Source organism: Pseudopodoces humilis, chromosome 12, assembly GCF_049639895.1.
Source record: "Pseudopodoces humilis isolate 2021_Gansu_Grassland_sample_001 chromosome 12, ASM4963989v1, whole genome shotgun sequence".
Classification (NCBI taxonomy): Eukaryota; Metazoa; Chordata; class Aves; order Passeriformes; family Paridae; genus Pseudopodoces; species Pseudopodoces humilis.
The window spans coordinates 2502577-2521396 of NC_142211.1; the positions used below are offsets into that span (position 1 = coordinate 2502577).

The 18820-nt window shown below is 43.8% G+C and overlaps 1 protein-coding gene across 1 annotated transcript in view; it reads right to left on the reverse strand.

Moving 5' to 3' along the window:
* The window catches only part of LOC148183277 (transcription factor RFX3-like), a 252407-nt gene that overhangs the window by 50061 nt on the left and 183526 nt on the right, over window positions 1-18820 (reverse strand). The window contains exons 9-11 of the mRNA XM_088061502.1: window positions 17949-18061; window positions 17024-17139; window positions 16377-16531 (exon numbers count right to left, since the gene is read on the reverse strand). Coding sequence (XP_087917628.1) covers window positions 16377-16531; window positions 17024-17139; window positions 17949-18061 — 384 coding nt within the window. The remainder of the gene's footprint in view (window positions 1-16376; window positions 16532-17023; window positions 17140-17948; window positions 18062-18820) is intronic.

Below are 18820 nucleotides of genomic sequence, written 5' to 3' on the forward strand. Positions count from 1 at the left end.
CTTCCTCACCCTCTTCGGCTCCAGAATGGGGTCTCACCCATGGGAGACAGTCCTTCACAACCTTCTTGAACATGGATCCTTCCCATAGGCTGCATTTCTTCACAAACTGCTCCAGCATAGGTCTTTTCCATGGGGTGAAGTCCTACAAAAACAGACTATCCCAGCATTTGTCTCCTCACAAGGTCACAGGTTCCAGCAAAAAACCTGCCCTAGCATGGGCTCCTCTCCATGGGACCACTGTTCCTGACAGGACCCTGCTCTCATGTGGGATCCTTCATGGGCTGCAGCCTCTTTTGGGGTATACCCACCTGCTCTTGTGTGGGATCCTCCATGGGCTGCAGGGTGACAATGTACTTCACTATGGTCTTCCCCACGGGCTGCAGAGAAATCTCTGTTCCAGCAACTGGAGCACATTCTCCTCTCTTTCTTCACTGACCTTTGTGTCTGCAGAGTTGGTTCTCTCACATATTCTCACTCCTCTCTCCTGGCTGCTGTTGTGAAGCATTTTTTACTCTTTTTTAAAACATGTTAACACAGAGATGCTACTAATGTCTCTGTTTCAGACTTTGGCCAGCGGCAGGTCCATCTTGGAGCCAGCTGAAAGTGTCCCTTTCTGACATGGGGACAGCTTCTGGTATCTTCTCATAGAAGACATCTGTGCACTCCCCCACCTCTACCAAAAGCTTGCCATGTAAAGCCAATACAGATCTCCTTCAGGTAACTGGAATAAGCTTCATGTTTACAGGCTCCAGTTTTCATGAGGGACTTGAACAGCAGAGCTGTCCCTATCTGCTAGAGGGACAACAAAGCAGAGCAAAAGCAACCCAGGAAGACAGTTGAACAGTGCAACTGGTCACCCAGAGAGCTTTGTGTAGTTTCCATCCTTAAATCTTTTCAAGACCTGACAGGGTAAAGCCCTGAGCAAACAAGTCTGAATTCAGCATTGACCATGCTTTGAGCAGGAGGTTGGACTAGAGACCTCCTGAGGTCCCTCCCAACCTAATTTATTCTTTGATTCTATATTATGTAACAATTATTTAGCTTCTGATTTAACAAACAGAATTGACCGCTTCACCTGAGACCCCTTAAAAAAACTTATGATCTACAGTGAAAATTCTCTTTGGCATTCCTACAGGTACATCAGTAATTGTAACTGTTTCCTATCTCCTGAAAGCTTCCATCATGAATTTTCTGCCATCAGTTTTTGCCTAAGAGATTTTGCTTTTAAAGAGCAAAACCCCACAGGAAGCGACAATTATTGCAATGCTTCAGTTTCTTGAAGTACCCTGAACCATTGCCAACGTGTTTTTCTTTTAGTTCTGAAGAACAAAATGCAATGTGCAATGTTCAACAACAGTATCCATAAGGAATATATAAGAATGTATTAAAAAAACAAGGTAGGATTGCTCATACTGGTGCAAAAATTTAGTGGTGGAGAATGAATGCTGCTACAGTAATAAAGAAGAAAAAAAAAACAGAAAAGGGAAACATTACTATCTATAAGTGATTTTTATTTTTTTTGCTACATCTAAGAAGAAACAGTGCAAGTAAACAGTGGATTTTGTTTATGAGGCAAAACAGCACATTTGGTAGAGTAAGAATGAATTACTCATGGAAGTCACCTAATATGAAAAGTGCCCATTTTCAGCTTGAGTAATTGATGAATCCTGTAAATAAGAACTTCTGCTATCAAAGTTAGCCAATTTGCTTAAAAAGAAATAAATATTTTATATTTTAAAGCATTATTTTCTTTGTAGTGATAACTGGTTTATGTAACTGTCCCCAAATGTGAATGCTCATCTGAAATTTAATTTGGACTTATAAAACTTCTGAATTAGCTTTATGGAATGGGCTTTTTCTTTTTTCTTTCTTGAGGTTTCCAGGCAAAGAACAAACACTCTTTTTCGCTGTCAATCATTTAACCCACATGTTTCTACATTAATATTTTTGTACGCACTTGCTAATTAACAAAGCATTTGCTCATGTTAATTTATTACCTGCAGAATAAAAAAAAAAAAAAAAGCTCATTCAGATAATTTGCAAAGTGTTACTAAACACACATTAAATGATACAGCAAAAAAAGTTAAAAGTAAAACATGCATTTTTGGATAAGCCTTCAAAAAGCTTGGGTTTCTCATCTGAAATATTTATTCTACATAAATAACAAGATTTTGCAGACTTTCTGGTATTTGCAATTGCTGAAATTGACAGATACAACATGAAAAATATCTTGAAAATAACTTTTCTGCCTGGAAGAGGAACTCACAAACAAGTTTGGTGCTATCCATCCTGTCACTTCTGAAGAGATAAAAAGGCCATTCTCAGGGGAAAGGATCTGTTGCCATTAATATACAGTGGCTCTGGTCTTTTGCTAGAATCATTAGATAATAATAAATTTTACTCCTGACTGAAGTATTTGACTTCTTTTTAAACAAAGAAATTTGTCTTTTTCCCACACAGTAGTTTTTAATTTATTTTGTGGCCACTGAAATGTTTTCACAAAACTTTCAACTAACCAAATTTTACTTGGAGCTTGCTTTTCAAAAAATTTTCTTCACTATTAATTTCTTTTATTGTAATATTTATTAGGAAGGTATGTGCAAGAGTAGGTTTCCCCAAATAATGAAAATCAGGAAAAGAAAAAAGATGAAACTCAAAAATAGAATTATCAGTTTGCATCCTTACAAAATTAAACACATTTTCCCTTTTTTTTTTTTTTTTGGCCAGCTGCTGTTGGTACCTTTCTGATTATCCAGAAAAAAAAGAAAAAAGAAACCTGCTTATGATGGGGTATTTCTACAAATATTTTCCTGAGTTGCTTCTTACAGCATAGCTAACAGAGGCAGACAACAGATGCAGTACTTGTGTCAGAAGAGAGAACAGCATTCATGTCCTCAGCAATGGTGTTAATGTGTCACAGTGTACCACCTCCAGCCATCGAAGCAACTATCCCTATAATGTCAGAGGCCTCAATCCAGACCGAACTTCTGAGGGAAGATGCAGCTCAGAATACAGCAAGACCTTGGAGTCTCTTGCCAAGGCTGGGGAAGAGTAGGACAGCTTCCTTGCCTACAGAAGGTGTGCAGTGGAACAGGACCTGTGTTGCCAAGGAATTGCAGGAAGAGATCAGCAGACTGTGCAGTATCAGAGAAGGTGAGAAAGAGATCTACTGGATCTTCTTCAAGACCCTGCAGCCTGAAGTCTCAGCTGTATTGAAGGAGGATCAGATGGTCTGTGCTAATTGGATTAGGAAATGGCAAAGGCTGGAAGACTGTGACTTCTGGAAACAGAAAGAAGGCTCTTGCTTCACCTGCATATCTCCAACAAAGAACAGATGCAGTATCCTCACAGCAGATGAGGGTCTGGGAACTCTGTCCAAGAGCTAGTTAAGCCTGAGCCATGCAGCAGCACTAGAAGGATGTGATAACTGATAATAATGGGAGACTCCATGCTATGGGGATTGGGGCCCACATCTTCCAACCTAACCTGCTGTGTTGGAAGATTTACTGCTTGCTGGGGTTGGATACAGGATGCTGTGGTGATACTGCCAAGGTTTGTCCAACCCCTGGATTATTACTCCTTGCAAATCTTCATATGGGCACCAATACTGCCAGAGGAGACCTGGAGCATATTGTGTTACTACATGCATCTAGGGGCAATGGTCAAGGGTATGGGGACCCATGTAGTTTACTCATTGGTCTTTCCAGTGAAAAGCAAGAGCTTGAGGGGGAATGGAAGTATCCTGTGCATCAACAGTTGGTTGCTGAGCTGGCAATGACAATCGGTATTTGTATTTTATGACTATGGGGACTCTTCTTTAAAGGTTGAAGACTGTTAGAGATGGGATCCACCTGACTAAGTGGGGAAAACCCATCTTTACCAACAGGCTGGCTAACCTGATGAGGAGAACTTTAAACTAGAAATAACGGAGGAGGGAGATGATGACCCACAGTCAAGTGAAGGAGTACTGGAATGAGTTGGTAAGTAGGGTGTTATGGAAAAGAGAGAGCTTGTAATTGGCAAAACAGGGCTGAAAAGGAGACACTGATGGACCAAATTCTTACAAACAAGGAAACTTTTCATACAATTCTTACAAACTGTTGATGATGTGAAGCTTGGGGGGGAGTCTGAGCTGCATTGACCATGAGATGGTGGAGTTGAGTATACTGAGAGGATGGAAAAAGGCAAATGGCAGGACAGAAACTCCAAATTTCAGGAGAGCAGACTTTGGCCTGTGTGCAGACCTGCTTGGAAGACAGTCCTGGAGAGAACTCTGGATCTAGGAGATCTGTTTGATATTCAAGGATCACCTCCTCCAAGCTCAAGAATGGTCCATCACAATGAGCAGGAAATCAAGCAAAGGTGATAGATCTGCATGGATGAACAAGGAACTCACAACTAAAACATGAAAAAGAAGCACACAGGAGTTGCAAAAGGGGGCAAATGACCCAGGAGGAATGCAGAGACACTATCCAAGTGTTCAGAAATGGCGTTAGGAAAACCAAAGCTCACCTGGAGTTGAAACTGAAGAGCAACATTAAGGGTTTCTACAGGTACATCAGCAGAAACAATTAAGACCATAGAAAATGTGGGCCTGGTGCTGAATGGGGGCAAGGAACCTAATGACAAAGGCTGAGGTACAGGATGCCTTCTACACTTGAGTCTTTCCTGGTAAGGACTACCTTCAGGAATCTGAAGCCTCTGAGACCAGAGGAAAAGTCTGCAGCAAGGAAGAATTCTCCTCAGTAGAGGATGACCCAGTTAGGGAAACATTTAAAAAATTGGAGAGGCATAAGTCCCTGGACCTGATCGGATGCGCCCATGAGTGCTGAGGGAGCTGGCTGATTTCACTGTGAGGCCACTTTCAATTATCTTTGAATGGACATGATGATCAGGGAAAGTTCATGAGGACTAGAAGAAAGCAAATAACCATGTCCCTAAGCACCACATCTATATGTCTTTTAAATACCTTTTAAAACTGACCAGAACTTGTGGATCCCTAAGCCCTCAAAGCAGATTTTGAAGGTACTCTGCTACGTATCTCCTTTAATAGCTTAGTTTGCTTTCCTAAAGTCCAGTGTAGCAACTCTGCTGATGTTTTTTTCTCACTACACTGAAAATTTTAAACTCAAACATTCCATGATAATAGAATCATTAAGATCATTGAGTCCAACTGTTGATCACCATGGGCAAGACAGCCACCAACCATCACGTCTCCCAAGAGCCCTTCTCTAGTCACAAATGACAAGTCTAGGAGGGCATCTCTCCTAGTTGGCTCACAGAGTACTTGTGATGAGAAGTTACCTCCCACAAACTTCAATACTTCCCAAGGCCTGTTCATCACAGCAGGATATTCCCAGTTGATGTCTGGGAAGTTGGAATCTCTCATAAGGATGTGGGCTACTGATCCAGAGATTTCTCCTAATTGCTTACAGAATAACTCATCACTGCTTACATCCCGGCTGGGCAATCAGTAATAAACACCCATTATAATATCTCCTTTGTTTTCCATCCCCTTAAGCCTCACTCAGAGGCTCTCCACCACATCACTACCAACTGGGGACAGCCTGCTCCTGCGCCTTTAGCATTTCCTTCTTGAAGAATGTTCAGCTTTCCTGGATTCCTTAGTCCTTCAGAACTGCCTCCCAAAGGACTCTCTCAACCAGTCTCCTAAACAGGCCAGTCTGGTCTCTGAAAGTCCAAGGCAGCAGTTCTGTTGTCACCCCTCCTTACTTGTCTGAGAATCTAAAACTGTTATTGTCACCTTGAAAACTCAGACTTTTGATCTTGTTTACATAATTTCTAAGAACTTTCCCAGGACAGTGACTGTAAACATAGATATGTATACATTCTTTCTGATACACATTTTTTGATGGATGTCTTGCACGACCAGTGTGATTGGAAAGGTGGTAACCCAACTATCCAATCCCTGGTCATTGCTGAGAATCTATAAATACTCAAGTTGTAAGAATAAAACCAGTTTTTTTCCTGTCATAAGGGAGCCGTGTCTGTGTGAATCATTGCGTGTCCTACAGCGACATCTGGTGGCGCTGAAGTGACATTGCAGATAATGGTAATAGTGTCGAGGTAGGTAACTTGCAGCAACATTGCTTTGCTTGGGTTCTCTCCAACGGACACTCTGGTTTATGGAGTTTTGGCATGATTTGCTAGATAAAAAGTGGATCGATGTTTCAGATGCTGATTTTCAGCGATTGTATAGTTATGGAAAATCTGAGGGTTTTTTCCCTATGGTTGAGACAGCTTTTTCAAGTCAGTCTTGGAGTGCGTTAGGGACCACGCTGATTCAGGCCATGACCGCAGGGTATAATGCAAAAATAGCTCAGCTTTTGGTGATTTGGAGACAGTGTGACTGTGCTCTGGAGGACTGTTGGTCCTCTTCTGCTAATTCAGTGGCTGTTATCCTCTGAGCTGGACAAGGAGGATGACATAAATTCCAGCTTGGGAGGCGAGGCGCTCTCCCCTTCCCCGTGTGACGCGGGGCTGGGGGAGGACTGTGTCTCAGATCCCAAGGTTGGCTCCACTGGGGTTGCTGAGGCTCCTGGCAGGCTGGGCTCCGACCAGCAGGCTCTTGGGGACTCCGGGGAGCTGCTGAGTATGGCCCCGCCTGGCCCAGTGCCCGGGAGGTGGAAGGCCGATGCGGAATCGCCTTTCCTGTGTGCGTTTCCAGCACAAAAGCAGGGAGAGCTGTCAGGGAGGGGCCTGCACTGCCCCGGGAGGCAGAGCCAGAGACGATCCCATGCCCTCATTGCAGTGGGGCTGTACCATATCCTACGGTAGCTGATGGGGAGGGCCCGAACCCTGCGCCGACTGCTACGTAGGGGCGAGCGGGCTCTGTCCTGGAGGACGGGGGTTTGATTGACTTTCTCTTGGAGCTTGTCCCAGTGGACAGGGTGCCCAGGCTGCTCCACACGGAGAAGCTGGTGTCAGCTCTAGGGTTGTGCGTCACCAGTGAGACCCTACTGGGGGCGGTGCCAGATGCCCCTCCTCCCACGAGCTCGGGACAGCCCCTGGCAGCGGGACAGGGCGGTGCCGCAGCTCCCCGAGCCACACCCTTCCCTGTGCCTCGACCTCCCCCCACGCTGGGGGAGGGCAGAGCCGAGCCAGCTTCACCCTGCCCTGCTTCCAGTTCCTGTGTGCTGCCTGGGCCCACAGCTGGGGCAGGGATGCCTCTGCTGTCTCCCGTGGCTGGGTCATCTGGGGTGGATGCGAGCCCTGTGTTGTTTACTTTGGGCATAGGCGGTGATATGGCTGTAAAAGCTCCAATGGCCTCCAGGGGCAAGGGGTCTCGAGCTAGTGGAGTTTCTTCAGCTGGCCTATGGACTTTACCTCCCTGACAAACAACCGTGCAACCGTGGGACCAGACGCGGTTTTGGGAAGCAGTGAAGGCCAAGATTGACGAGATGGCTGGCTACGATTCTGGGCATAGCCCCCTGGAAGGCGGGGTTGACTCCTCTGAACCTGCTGGTGCTATGCCGGCTGTGATGCTGAGCACTGTTGAGATGGCTTCCAACCGGGTGCCTGGTCCTGTCTCGGGGGAGCCCGTGGGACAAGATGGTGCAGGCGAGGCCATCCTTCCAGATGGTTATCAGATGTTCCCTGTGATTCAGAAGGTCCATCAGCCGTTATCGTGGAAAGCCTTGGCGAATGTCTGTGAGACGACTGAAAAACATGGGTTAGGGTCACCTGAAGTTATGCAGGCCCTTCGAGGCCTGGTCAGTGATGTCTTGATGCCTTATGACATCCGGGGCTTAGCCCATATTCTTTTTCAGCTGGTTGAATATGATATGTTTGAATCTCAATGGGCTCGGTTGGCATGTCGGGTGGTATAGCAGAATACTGCCTTGGGTCAGCGGGATCCTAGGCGTGTGGTCGGATCTGATGCTCTGCTGGGCAGGGACGGCTTTGCTAACGTTAGTAGGCAAGCTGGCCTTGACCCCCTGGTGCTTGAGCAATGCAAGGAGACAGGCATGGCAGCATTGGTGCAGACCATAGAACTAGCCGCCCCAAAGGAGTCTTTTGCGACTGTTGTCCAGCGGACTGACGAATCTTTTCTGCGATTTGCGAATTGGCTGTCTGCTTCTGTAGAGAGGCAGGTGCAGGATCGTGAGGTGAGATGGCTCATGCTCAAGAGCTTCGCGAGGTCTAACTGCAATGCCATGTGTAGGAGGATCATTGGGGCACTCCCTGGGGATCCCTAACTGTCAGACATGGCAGAGGCTTGTGTACAGGCAGGTGTCGCTGCTGAGGAGCCACCTGCTGTGGGCGCAGTTGTGCGGCCAGCTTGGGTGGCGCTGCAGGGTGGGCAGCAACAGCAGGGAAATGCTCAAGCTGGCAAGAAGCAGAAGAAGAAAGTGCAGGGGGAGACCCCCCACTTGTTTTACTGTGCCCAGTGTGGGAGGCCAAATCACTCGACAAATGTGTGCAAGGCAAAATTCCATGCCAATGGTCAGCCTTTGTCAGGCTAGGGAAATGGGAAACCGAGCGGGACGGGGAGACGCACTCAGACACAAGTCTCTCTTCACACCCTGGAGCCAATGGAGGTTTGCTTGGCCACCTCGTAGCCAGCACCTGTGGCTCGGAGGGCCTTGATGTCTGCACAGCGGTTACAGTTCTCTTGGACTCCTGCAGGAGGTACAGGGTTCCCTTGGATGCTTTTGGCCCAGTGAGTGAGGGCATGTGTGCTCTTCTTGTGGGGAGATTTAGTACCACTGCTCAGGTCATCATTGTGCATCTAGGAATCATTGATTCAGATTTCATGGGGTGGATTTATGCCATGGTTTCCACGCTCACCCCCCGCCCCTGTCACTATCCCTGTAGGGACTAGACTTGTTTAACTTGTGCTTTTAAGTCTTGTGTTCGCAGAGCTGAGAACCGGCTGAGGGGAGATGGTGGCTTCGGGTCCACTGGGCCACCTCAGGTTCACTGGACCACTATCCTGACAGCCAAGGATCATCTTGAACGGGTGTGCACCCTGTCCATCCCTGGTGAGACACCATCAGAGGTTAGCCTCCACGGGCTTCTTGACACCAGTGAAGACGTCACGATTGTCAGGCTTCATGATTGGCCCTCAGAGTGGCCCTTGGACCCGGTGCAGACGTTGGTCACGGGACTGACAGGAGCGGCACAATGCTACATGAGCCGGAGGCCCATGTTCGTCAAGAACCCGGAGGGAGACATGGCCATGGTTTGGCCGTACGTTACGAATGACTCATGGATAACTCTCTGGGGGAGGGATGTTCTGGCTGCGTGGGGGGCGTGTATTGGGATGGATTTTTGATGGGGGCCACTGTAATGAAGGGTGCAGACTATCCAATGCCTCCTATACGGTGACTAGTAGACAAACCTGTTTGGGAGAACCAGTGGCCCCTCCCTCACGATAAGCTAGTCGCTCTCCGTGATTTGGTTCAAGAACAGTTGGACCAGGGTCATCTGGAGCCTTCAACCAGTCCCTGAAACATTCCTGTTGTCTGTATCAAGAAAAAGTCTGGGAAATGGACGTTGCTGCAAGACCTCCGGAAAGTTAATGCTGTGATGAAAAGCATGGGGACGTTGCAGGTTGGCATGCCGTAACCCACCATGCTTCCCAATGACTGGCCAGTTCTCATCATGGATCTGAAGGATTGTTTCTTTATATTTCCTTTGCACCCCAATGACAGAATGAAATTTGCCTTCTCGGTGCCAGCTGTCAATAATGCTGAGACTGCACAGAGATATCAATGGAGGGTTTTGCCGCAAGGCACGTGAACTTCACCAGCCATTTGCCAATGGTATGTGGCTCAAGCCCTGTCCGGAGTTTGCCAGCAGTTTCCTGATGCTCATCTCTATCATTATATGGATGACATCTTGGTGGCTGTGCCCACCCAGGATGAACTGCAGTGGATACAGCCTCTGTTGCTCACTGCCTTGCACTCTCATGGGCTGCAAGTGGCTCCAGAAAAGGTTCAGCAACAACCTCCTTGGAAGTATTTGGGGGTCAAAATTTTAAAACGAACATTCCAACATCAGGAGGTGAAATTTGTGCATTCAGTGAAAACACTGAATGATGTCCAAAAATTGGTGGGTGTCGTTACTTGGTTGCGTCCCTATTTGGGACTGACCATGACACAACTGTCTCCTTTGTTTAGTCTGTTAAAGGGGGACTCTGATTTAAAGTCATCTTGGACGCTGACCCCAGAGGCACAGCAGGTGCTGGAGGAGGTTCAGCAGTTTCTGCTCATCAGGTTTATTGCATTGGTCCTTCCATTAATGTCACTGTTTTCATTACCACTCCAGATTTGCATCCCACAGGTATCATTGGCCAATGGAATGATGAATGGTCCAATCTCTTGCATGTCCTGGAATGGGTCTTTCTGTCCCATCAGCCACAGAAAACAGCAACTGCATTGTTTGAGATGATAGCTCGTTTGATAATCAAATGCTGACAACGATGTTTGTAATTGATGGGTGCGGATCCTGTGATGATTGTGCTCCCAGTAACGCAGGAAGATTTTGACTGGAGCTTTGCGAACAGTATTTTCCATGCAAAATGCTCTGGAGAATTTTTCTGAGCAGATCACCTATCATCTGCCCAGCCACAAGCTATTGCAAGTGGCAAACTTGACTGAACTTTCTTTGCGGCCCAAACATAGTCAGGAGCCTATGCAAGGACCCACTGTCTTTACTGACGGTTCGGGGAGGACTGGGAAGGCCATTGCTACCTGGAAGGATGTATCTGAGTGGCAGGTTTTGGACAGTCATGAGGCTGGGTCAGCCCAATTGGTGGAATTATGGGCTCCTGTCATGCCATTTCAGTTTTCCCAGGAACCTTTCAATTTGGTCATGGATTCCACTTATGTGGCCGACATAGCCCAGCGGTTGGGTCATTCAGTCTTGAAGGAGGTCAGCAATCCTGCCTTCTTTCATTTACTGAAGGCTCTGTTGTGTGCCATTCAGGCCCAGGTGCATCCATATTATGTTCTGCAGGTGAGGAGTCATACCAATTTACCAGGGTTCATTGCAGAAGGTAACGCGAGGGCTGACAAGTTGGCTAACCCTGCATGGGTTGCACCTCAGCCTGACATGCTCGGCCAGGCCAAGGCATCTCATGGGTTTTTCCACCAGAATGCACATACTTTGGGGAAGCAATTCCAGTTGATGTCTGCTGAGGCCCATGACATTGTCAAGTCTTGTGACGACTGTCACGTGCTTGCTGCGCCTTTGCCGGCAGGGGTAAACCCCAGGGGCCTTAGGGCCTTGGAGCTTTGGCAGACGGATGTCACCCAAGTTGCTGAGTTCGGTTGGCTCTGGTATGTGCACATCAGTGTGGACACTTTCTCCTTTGCAATGTGGGCTTCCGCTCACAGAGGAGAAAAGACCTGTGATGTCATTGCCCACTGAAGGCAGACCTTTGCTGTCTTGGGCATACCTTCTGCTGTGAAGACCAATAATGGTCCTGCTTACGCCTCTCAGAAGGTGAGGCAGTTCCTGCAGTTGTGGGGTGTGTCACACAAGTTTGGTATCCCTCATTCTCCAACAGGTCAGGCTATTGTAGAATGTGCTCATGGTACACTAAAGTGGGTTTTACAGACGCAGAAACGGGGAATGCAGGGTGAGACCCCCTCACAGTCAGTTGTAAAAAGCTTTATATACCCTCAATCACTTCACTGTGCCGCAGAACTCCAGTAACCCGGTCATATTGAACCATCACCTTTCCTTGTGGGCTTTGGATGAGACGCATCAGCCTCGAGCAAAGGTTCGAGTGAGGAATCTAATCACCAAACAGTGGGAGGGTCCCTATGACCTTATTGCTTCGGGGCATGGGTATGCGTGTGTATCCACAGATACTGGGGTACGCTGGGTACCTGCAAAGTGCATTCGTCCTGACCTGCAACCGCAGAGGCAGCATCCGGCCAATGAGCATGTTGGAGACTGTGACCAAATTGCAAGTCATCAAATGGATGGGCCATCAGATGATGACTCAGATGCGGATGACGTGAGTGATCACCCCGATGGCCAATCCACGAGCAGGTGTTGATGTTAGACACGTTTTCACTTTTATTTTTTTGTAATAACAAAAGGGTGAGATATCACCCTGAGATTACAGCCTTTTGATTGTATGGAGCATTGTTTATTTTCTCTGTTAATTTTCCCTTTGATTGTTTAGAATGCTGTTCGTTTTCTCTGTTCATTTTCTTTTACTTTTTTCTTTTTTAAAGACAAAAAGGGTCAGGTGTCACCCTGAAAACTAAGACTTTTGATCTTGTTTACATAATTTCTAAGAACTTTCCCAGGACAGTGACTGTAAACATAGATATGTATACATTCTTTCTGATACATGTCTTTTGATGGACGTCTTGCACGACCAGTGTGATTGGAAAGGTGGTAACCTAACTATCCAATCCCTGGTCATTGCTGAGAATCTATAAATACTCAAGTTGTAAGAATAAAACCAGTTTTTTCCCTGTCATACGGGAGCCGTGTCTGTGTGAATCATTGCGTGTCCTACAGCAACATGTTATTACATGATCACTTTGCCTAAGACATCACCCAGCAGTCCATTACTATTCACATACAGCAGGTCCAGCGGGGCACCTTCCTGAGTTCTCATCAGTTATGTCAGGAAGTTTTCTTGCAGACACTCCAGGAACATCCTAGACTGTTTCCTCTCTGCTATGTTGTATTTTCAGCAGATATCTGATAAGCTGGTGTCCCACAAGAACAAGGGCTAGTGATTATTAAGATTTCTCCCAGCTGTTTATAGAATATTTCATCTGCCTCTTCATCCTGGTTGAGTGGTCCATATTAGACTCCCACCATATCTGTCTTGTTGGGTTTGCCCCTGATTCTTGAGTAAACACTCAAGCCTATAAATACCATCGTTAAGTTCCAGACAACTGAGACAGTCCCTAACATACAGGGCTACCCTACCATCTCTCCCTCCTCACCTGTCCCTTCTGAAGAGTTTATAGCCATTCATTGCAGCACTCCAATCATGTGAGTCATCTCACCATGTTTCTGTGATGGCAATTATGTCACAGTTTTCTTGCTGCACAATGACATCCAGCTCCTCCTGTCATCCCATGGACTGGTGTATGCTCAGGTTCCTCAGGTGGTCACAAACCTGATCTCCCATGAAGGGAGGGACTTCTTTCCCCCAGTCCCTACCTGGAAATTCAGTGTCTTGAAAGATGTGGTGTGGCGGTTTTAGTTTGAAATGGGAGGAAACACCAATTTTGTGTTGTAGTTTAAGTTCGCTAATTTGAGTTTCCCGGCTAATGCACTAAATACTTTGGTGGGTTTAGCACTGGCTAAAATCGCCAGTGCACCTACTATAATTATTTATTTATTTCTTGCTGTGAGATATTAATTAGGAAGAGGGCAAAGCAGGCTCAAATCTTAAAAGGTACAAAGGAAACTTTATTAACAGAACTAAAAGAATAATAAGAATCAGAATAAAACCTTCAGAACACTTTTCCTCCCCCTGACCAACTTCTTTTCTTTCTTAACTGATAACTTAGAGACAAAACCTGGGATTTTCAATCAGCTACCACCTCTATAACAGTCTTTCATCAGTTCTTGTAGGGAGAGGAGTTTCTCTCACTATGCTATAGTGACTTCTTCACAAGAAACAGTTCTCTCATGGCTTTTTAATTTTTAAGAATAGCAGCCGCCTGGAAAATCTGCAATCCTGAAGTTCCTCCCATTTTCGCAGCCTTCTTACAGCTGAGTTAATGAGCTATGTCAACTTATGGGGTATTATTTTAAGGATGAGCTGTTCAAAAGCAAAGGTTCTCTTTATCTATCTATGATATCATCTTCATCTCTGGGAACAGAGGTTTTCTTCTTCTTTCCCTGGGGGGGAAAAGGGTATTCATCACTCTCTCTCTCTCTGTTCAAGCTTCTCATGGGATCACAGCTACTTCAACATCTGCTTTGCCTCATTATGGATGCCTCTGCTCACGTTTAGTTTGAACACTTCATCTCCCCATACTTTCTCATTAATTAAAGGGGATATTCTAGTGTATCATAGTCCATCTTTATGGCCTTACTAAAATAACTTTCAGCTCAATACTAAGGCATCTTTTCATTCTCCTTCTATCTGGCACTTAACTCTTTCTTTACCGACCTTGGTGTCTTCATGTTGTTTTCTATGTGTCATCACTCTGTCCTTTTCTATACTTGAGACAGGATCAATGTTTTGCAAGTTTCATCTGTGTAGTGAAAGAGTTAATATTTCGCCCAGGCTTGCGGATGGTCATGATGGTTTCTGCCAGGCAGTGGCTGAAGTAGTCACAGTGATGGATTTCAGGCTATGCTGGAGCTGTGCCAAGATCCCAGGGGGACCGGCCAGAATGGTGGCGGCTACTCTGGCTGTATGGCTGGTCTCTGGCCTCTGCTTCTTACAATTTCATCTGTGGGCCGATGGCTTCCCCTCCCTCCACCCGGCAGCCACTGGGGTTGCACGAGCCACGGCAGAGGGCGTCTGACCTGGCCCGTAGCTGCCCCTGGGGCCCAGCGGACCCCGGCTTGGCACGGGCCAGCAGCAAGGCAGGGCTTAGTGTCCGCCAGATGTTAGCAGCCGCGGCCCAGCCCAGCATCAGCCGGGGCCCCGTGGCCTTCCGTTCCCCGCCCGGCTACGATTGGGGCCCGGCCTGGCCAGGCTGAGCAGGCCACGGCGGAGCGGGGCCGGCCCGACCAGTGCCCAGTTACCTCTTCAAAGCCGGAAGCAAAATAGAGCTTTCCCAGGCTTGCCTGTCTTTAAAATGTGGATCTCACAGAGGTGGACCTACCTTCTAAATGGTTTTATAGGTTGTCAATTCTCAGAGATAGCCACCTATTGCTTTTTGCTAGGCACTGAGGAAGCTCTAAGCAGCTGCTCTCAGAAAAATAATTTCCGTGAGTGGTTTCTTCCCTCCTCACCAAATGTCAATTAATGCAAAACCAGCACACACAGGAAGAGAGACTGACAGTGTCAGGGTGATCCCCCAGGAGGATCAGAGCCTGCAAGTGTGATGCTTCCTGTAGCTGAAGTAAAACCACTTCATCAACAGGCTCCCCTTGATTGGGCAGCCCGTAGCAAACACCAACCACGAGGTTTCCTTTGTTGGCTTTTCACTTATTTTTACCCAAAAGGTCTCAACCCATTCAGCCCTTGTTTTCAAAGACAGCTCTCTCCAGTCAACCCATTTTTTTCATATAGAGGGCAACTCCTCCACCCCTTCTTCCTTGCCTGTGCTTTCTGAACAGTTTATAGCCATTGACTGTAGTGTTTCAGTTGTGTGATTTGTCCCACTATGTTTCAGTGATGGTATTAAATCACAGCTTTCCAAGTGCACAGAAGCTTCCATCTTTTCCTGTCTGTTATCCATACTGCATGCATTGCTATGGAGGCACTTCAGTGGACCTATCAACCTTGTCGGCTTTTTAGAGGAATACAACCTAATTCCTTTGTGGCATTTCACAGGTGTCTCCCTGTTGGTTCCTAGTATTTCTTTTATAATTTATTTTAATATTATATATTATATATATGTAATTATAATTACTTTTTAAGATTTAACACAACATACAAAACATGCAATAAATGTTTTTAAAAATAATTCATCCTTCCTGGAAAACAATTTAAAAATCATTTATTACCAAAAGCAGCAGTAAAAAAATACCACGCTTGAGCTATAAAATCAGCTTTGAAAAGAATGCTCTATTCCTGATAACAGTCAGTTTGCCATAATATTAGAATCAATCAATGAGTCCTTCATACTGGAAATAGAAAATAAACTATAATAGACTGGAACAATGAACAAATCTTAAGATGTTTGATAGTGTTATGTTAGTTTAATAGGTATCAAAACTGATAAGGTTTTAGCAGCCACTGACATTAATGTTTAATTATCCAAAAATAAAATGACAAAGCATATACATTTTACTTTTTTTAACAGCTAGAACTTATATATAAAAAACTTAAACTAAAGCCTACTGAAGTCAACAGAAAGACTGTCTTGACATTATTGGACAGGCTCAGGGCCATAGTGCATTCACAGCTATCAATTAGACTAGAGCTAGTATATAAAGAAAGCCATTTTTATCTTTAATAAAAACTTAGAATTTGCAGTTAAAAAAGGAATAATTCATAAGAAAATATATTCTTAAAAATTCTATAGGCTTTCCTAAATACAATGAAACATCCACTCTGCTTTTCTTTATATACAATGCTTACATCAACTCCAGTACACCTTTCTATTCAACAGTTAAGGAAAGATGACACAATATATGTTTAGATCCTTCAAAATCATTCCCAAAAGTTTCACATGAGGCACAAAAATCTCACCACATAAAACAAAAAAGACAGTCTTATGAAATGTTATCTGTGTTTAACTTACTAGGAATAGGTCTAAGGACGTCAGGAATGAGAATCTCCACCAAAGCCTGGTACATCACATGGTCACAGTTACCCATCCATTTCAGAATAGACTCATTTTTGCAGAGAGTAATTAGTTTTCCTTTTGGAAGTCGACTTTCTATTTCACTCAGATTGCTGTTGTGGATAAATGTAACAAATGGAAATGCATTTACATACAGATAAGAAAAGTACAATGGATTTTGAAATAGATTATTTAATGAAAACTTTATAGAGTTCTCTATTACATCCAGTTGAAACTCTAACTTCATCATATGAGCCTGGGGGAAAAAATGGCCTCCAAAGTTCTTCTCCAGACCATAAATAATGCAGAGGTATGATAAAAATGGTCCTTGCAATTTAAACAGACCAGACAATATATTGCAAAAAGATACTTTGAATTTAGTAATCCAAAGGAAAAAATAGAAGATGTATACAATAATTTCAAGGCTGCAGTTTGACATATACTAACACCCGATATATCAAATAGCAGACAACACTAATTTAATATGAAAAACTATTGATATCAGAAAAGGTTCTTAGCCTATATGTTAAACTAAGTCTTTTGTTGATTTGACTCTTGCTGTTATATCATGATGGTGAACAGTAAGCAAAGATACATTTACTGACCTCAGTTCAATAACAGCTGCATCGTCAGCTGGAGCAGAGGGAGAATAGCGCCAGAAAGTTTGCCACAATTTTTCTATCAGGCTAAACTGAAGATTCACAATAACGTCCACTATTGCCTAAAGAAATATAAAATCAGTGCAGATAGTCTTCTAAGTGATTCTCCCCACAATTATTTCCAGGGGTGTAGCTGCCCCATGTCATTTTGCAGAAAAAAATATTAAAATGCATGCTTATAAACAAACATATAATATCCTTTTTAATAACTTTTTAGCAAAAATTTTTCTAGCTGTCCGGACTAGTGTAAGCAGAGACTAAGATCAGGCCAAGTGACTAAGATCAACCCTCCAGAAAAGATCCTAAGCACATATATCAGGTGAATTCACTTAAACAGAAGTTTTAACACTATTCCAAACACAAAGAAAACCTATTTAATTAATTTTGTTATTTCATTACATGCTTTAAAATACCTTCAACAATAACTTTAAAACACGTTATTCAATATAAAATGTGGCCTTAAGTTCTTAAGCAACCTGCTTCTTTAAAACTTGGTGAAAAAATCAGTTTGTTTTTAACATAAACATTAGAAATAATAATTTAATCTGATTTCAACTCATATAAAAAATAGCAAAATTCTGTATATATATTATCTAAAGTTTGTTTTATCTAATATTCTCAAAACCTACATATGATTACATTCCAGTATCGGTATTCTATTACACATTTTTTTTATTTTTCCTGTTAAGAGAGAAATTTCAGGAGTCTTTTTGCAAATGTCCTTTCTGAATAAGCAAAATATTTGAGGATCACATAAGATACAAGTAGGCTGGCTGTAATCTATTTTGTGTCAGTCACCCTGTTGTACTGATTCTCACTAGAAGACATGAATTTTTAAAGAATGATTTCTGTGAAAAGACACTTTTCTTACCTCACAGTGTTCTCGATAAAGACTTTGCAGTGATTTTATGTCCTCAAGGGTAGTACCATCTGGCAGAGAAGATATTTCAACTTCTCCAAACTCTGGAAGTACTCGAGATGCATCTGTTTCCATGACAATATAACAGAAGAAAGCTATTGTAAATGATGCCAATTACAGTTAGATTAGAAAACATTTAAGGATAATGTAAAGAAATAAAGTCTAGAAGGTCATAATGTCCAAAGAGGATTGTCTTTCATACTTAATATATTTTAAAGCTGCAATAAAATTGTGAACAAATCAGCTAGCTATTTTTTTTAAAAAAAGATGTTAAATTATTCTTGACAGGTAGCAGATAAAAATTGATTACACATACATATTGTATCTGTATATAAAAAAGATTACTCCTTTTCAGAATATTCATGTCAGTATATAAGAGATCAATATAATGTAATAGTTTTTATTTTGATCAACCAAAGAGTTTTTGCATTGATATACATGTTAGGGTTTGGCAAACTCAGCAGCATATATTTACTTGAAATTTAAAAGCCTTTCAACTGTAGCCAACATGTGCTTTTACTACTTCTCATAAGTGTTTCTAACAGATATACTGGTATGGGGGGAAAAATGCACTGTCAACTAGGGGGACAGTGGAAAGGAAAATTCAAAAACCTGCTAACTATAGCCTAAGGTTCCCAATGATTTTGATAACAGCAAGGTTATGCTAAAAGATGTGATGCTTCAAAATCCCAATATATTAATTCAAAACAAATTGTACAATTACTGCAATAACACATTTAATAAGCATTTTTACATTAGCAAATGTAAAAGCTAGGATGCTGTCCTGGGGTGACTTTATGATACTGGTATCCCCAATCACCTGG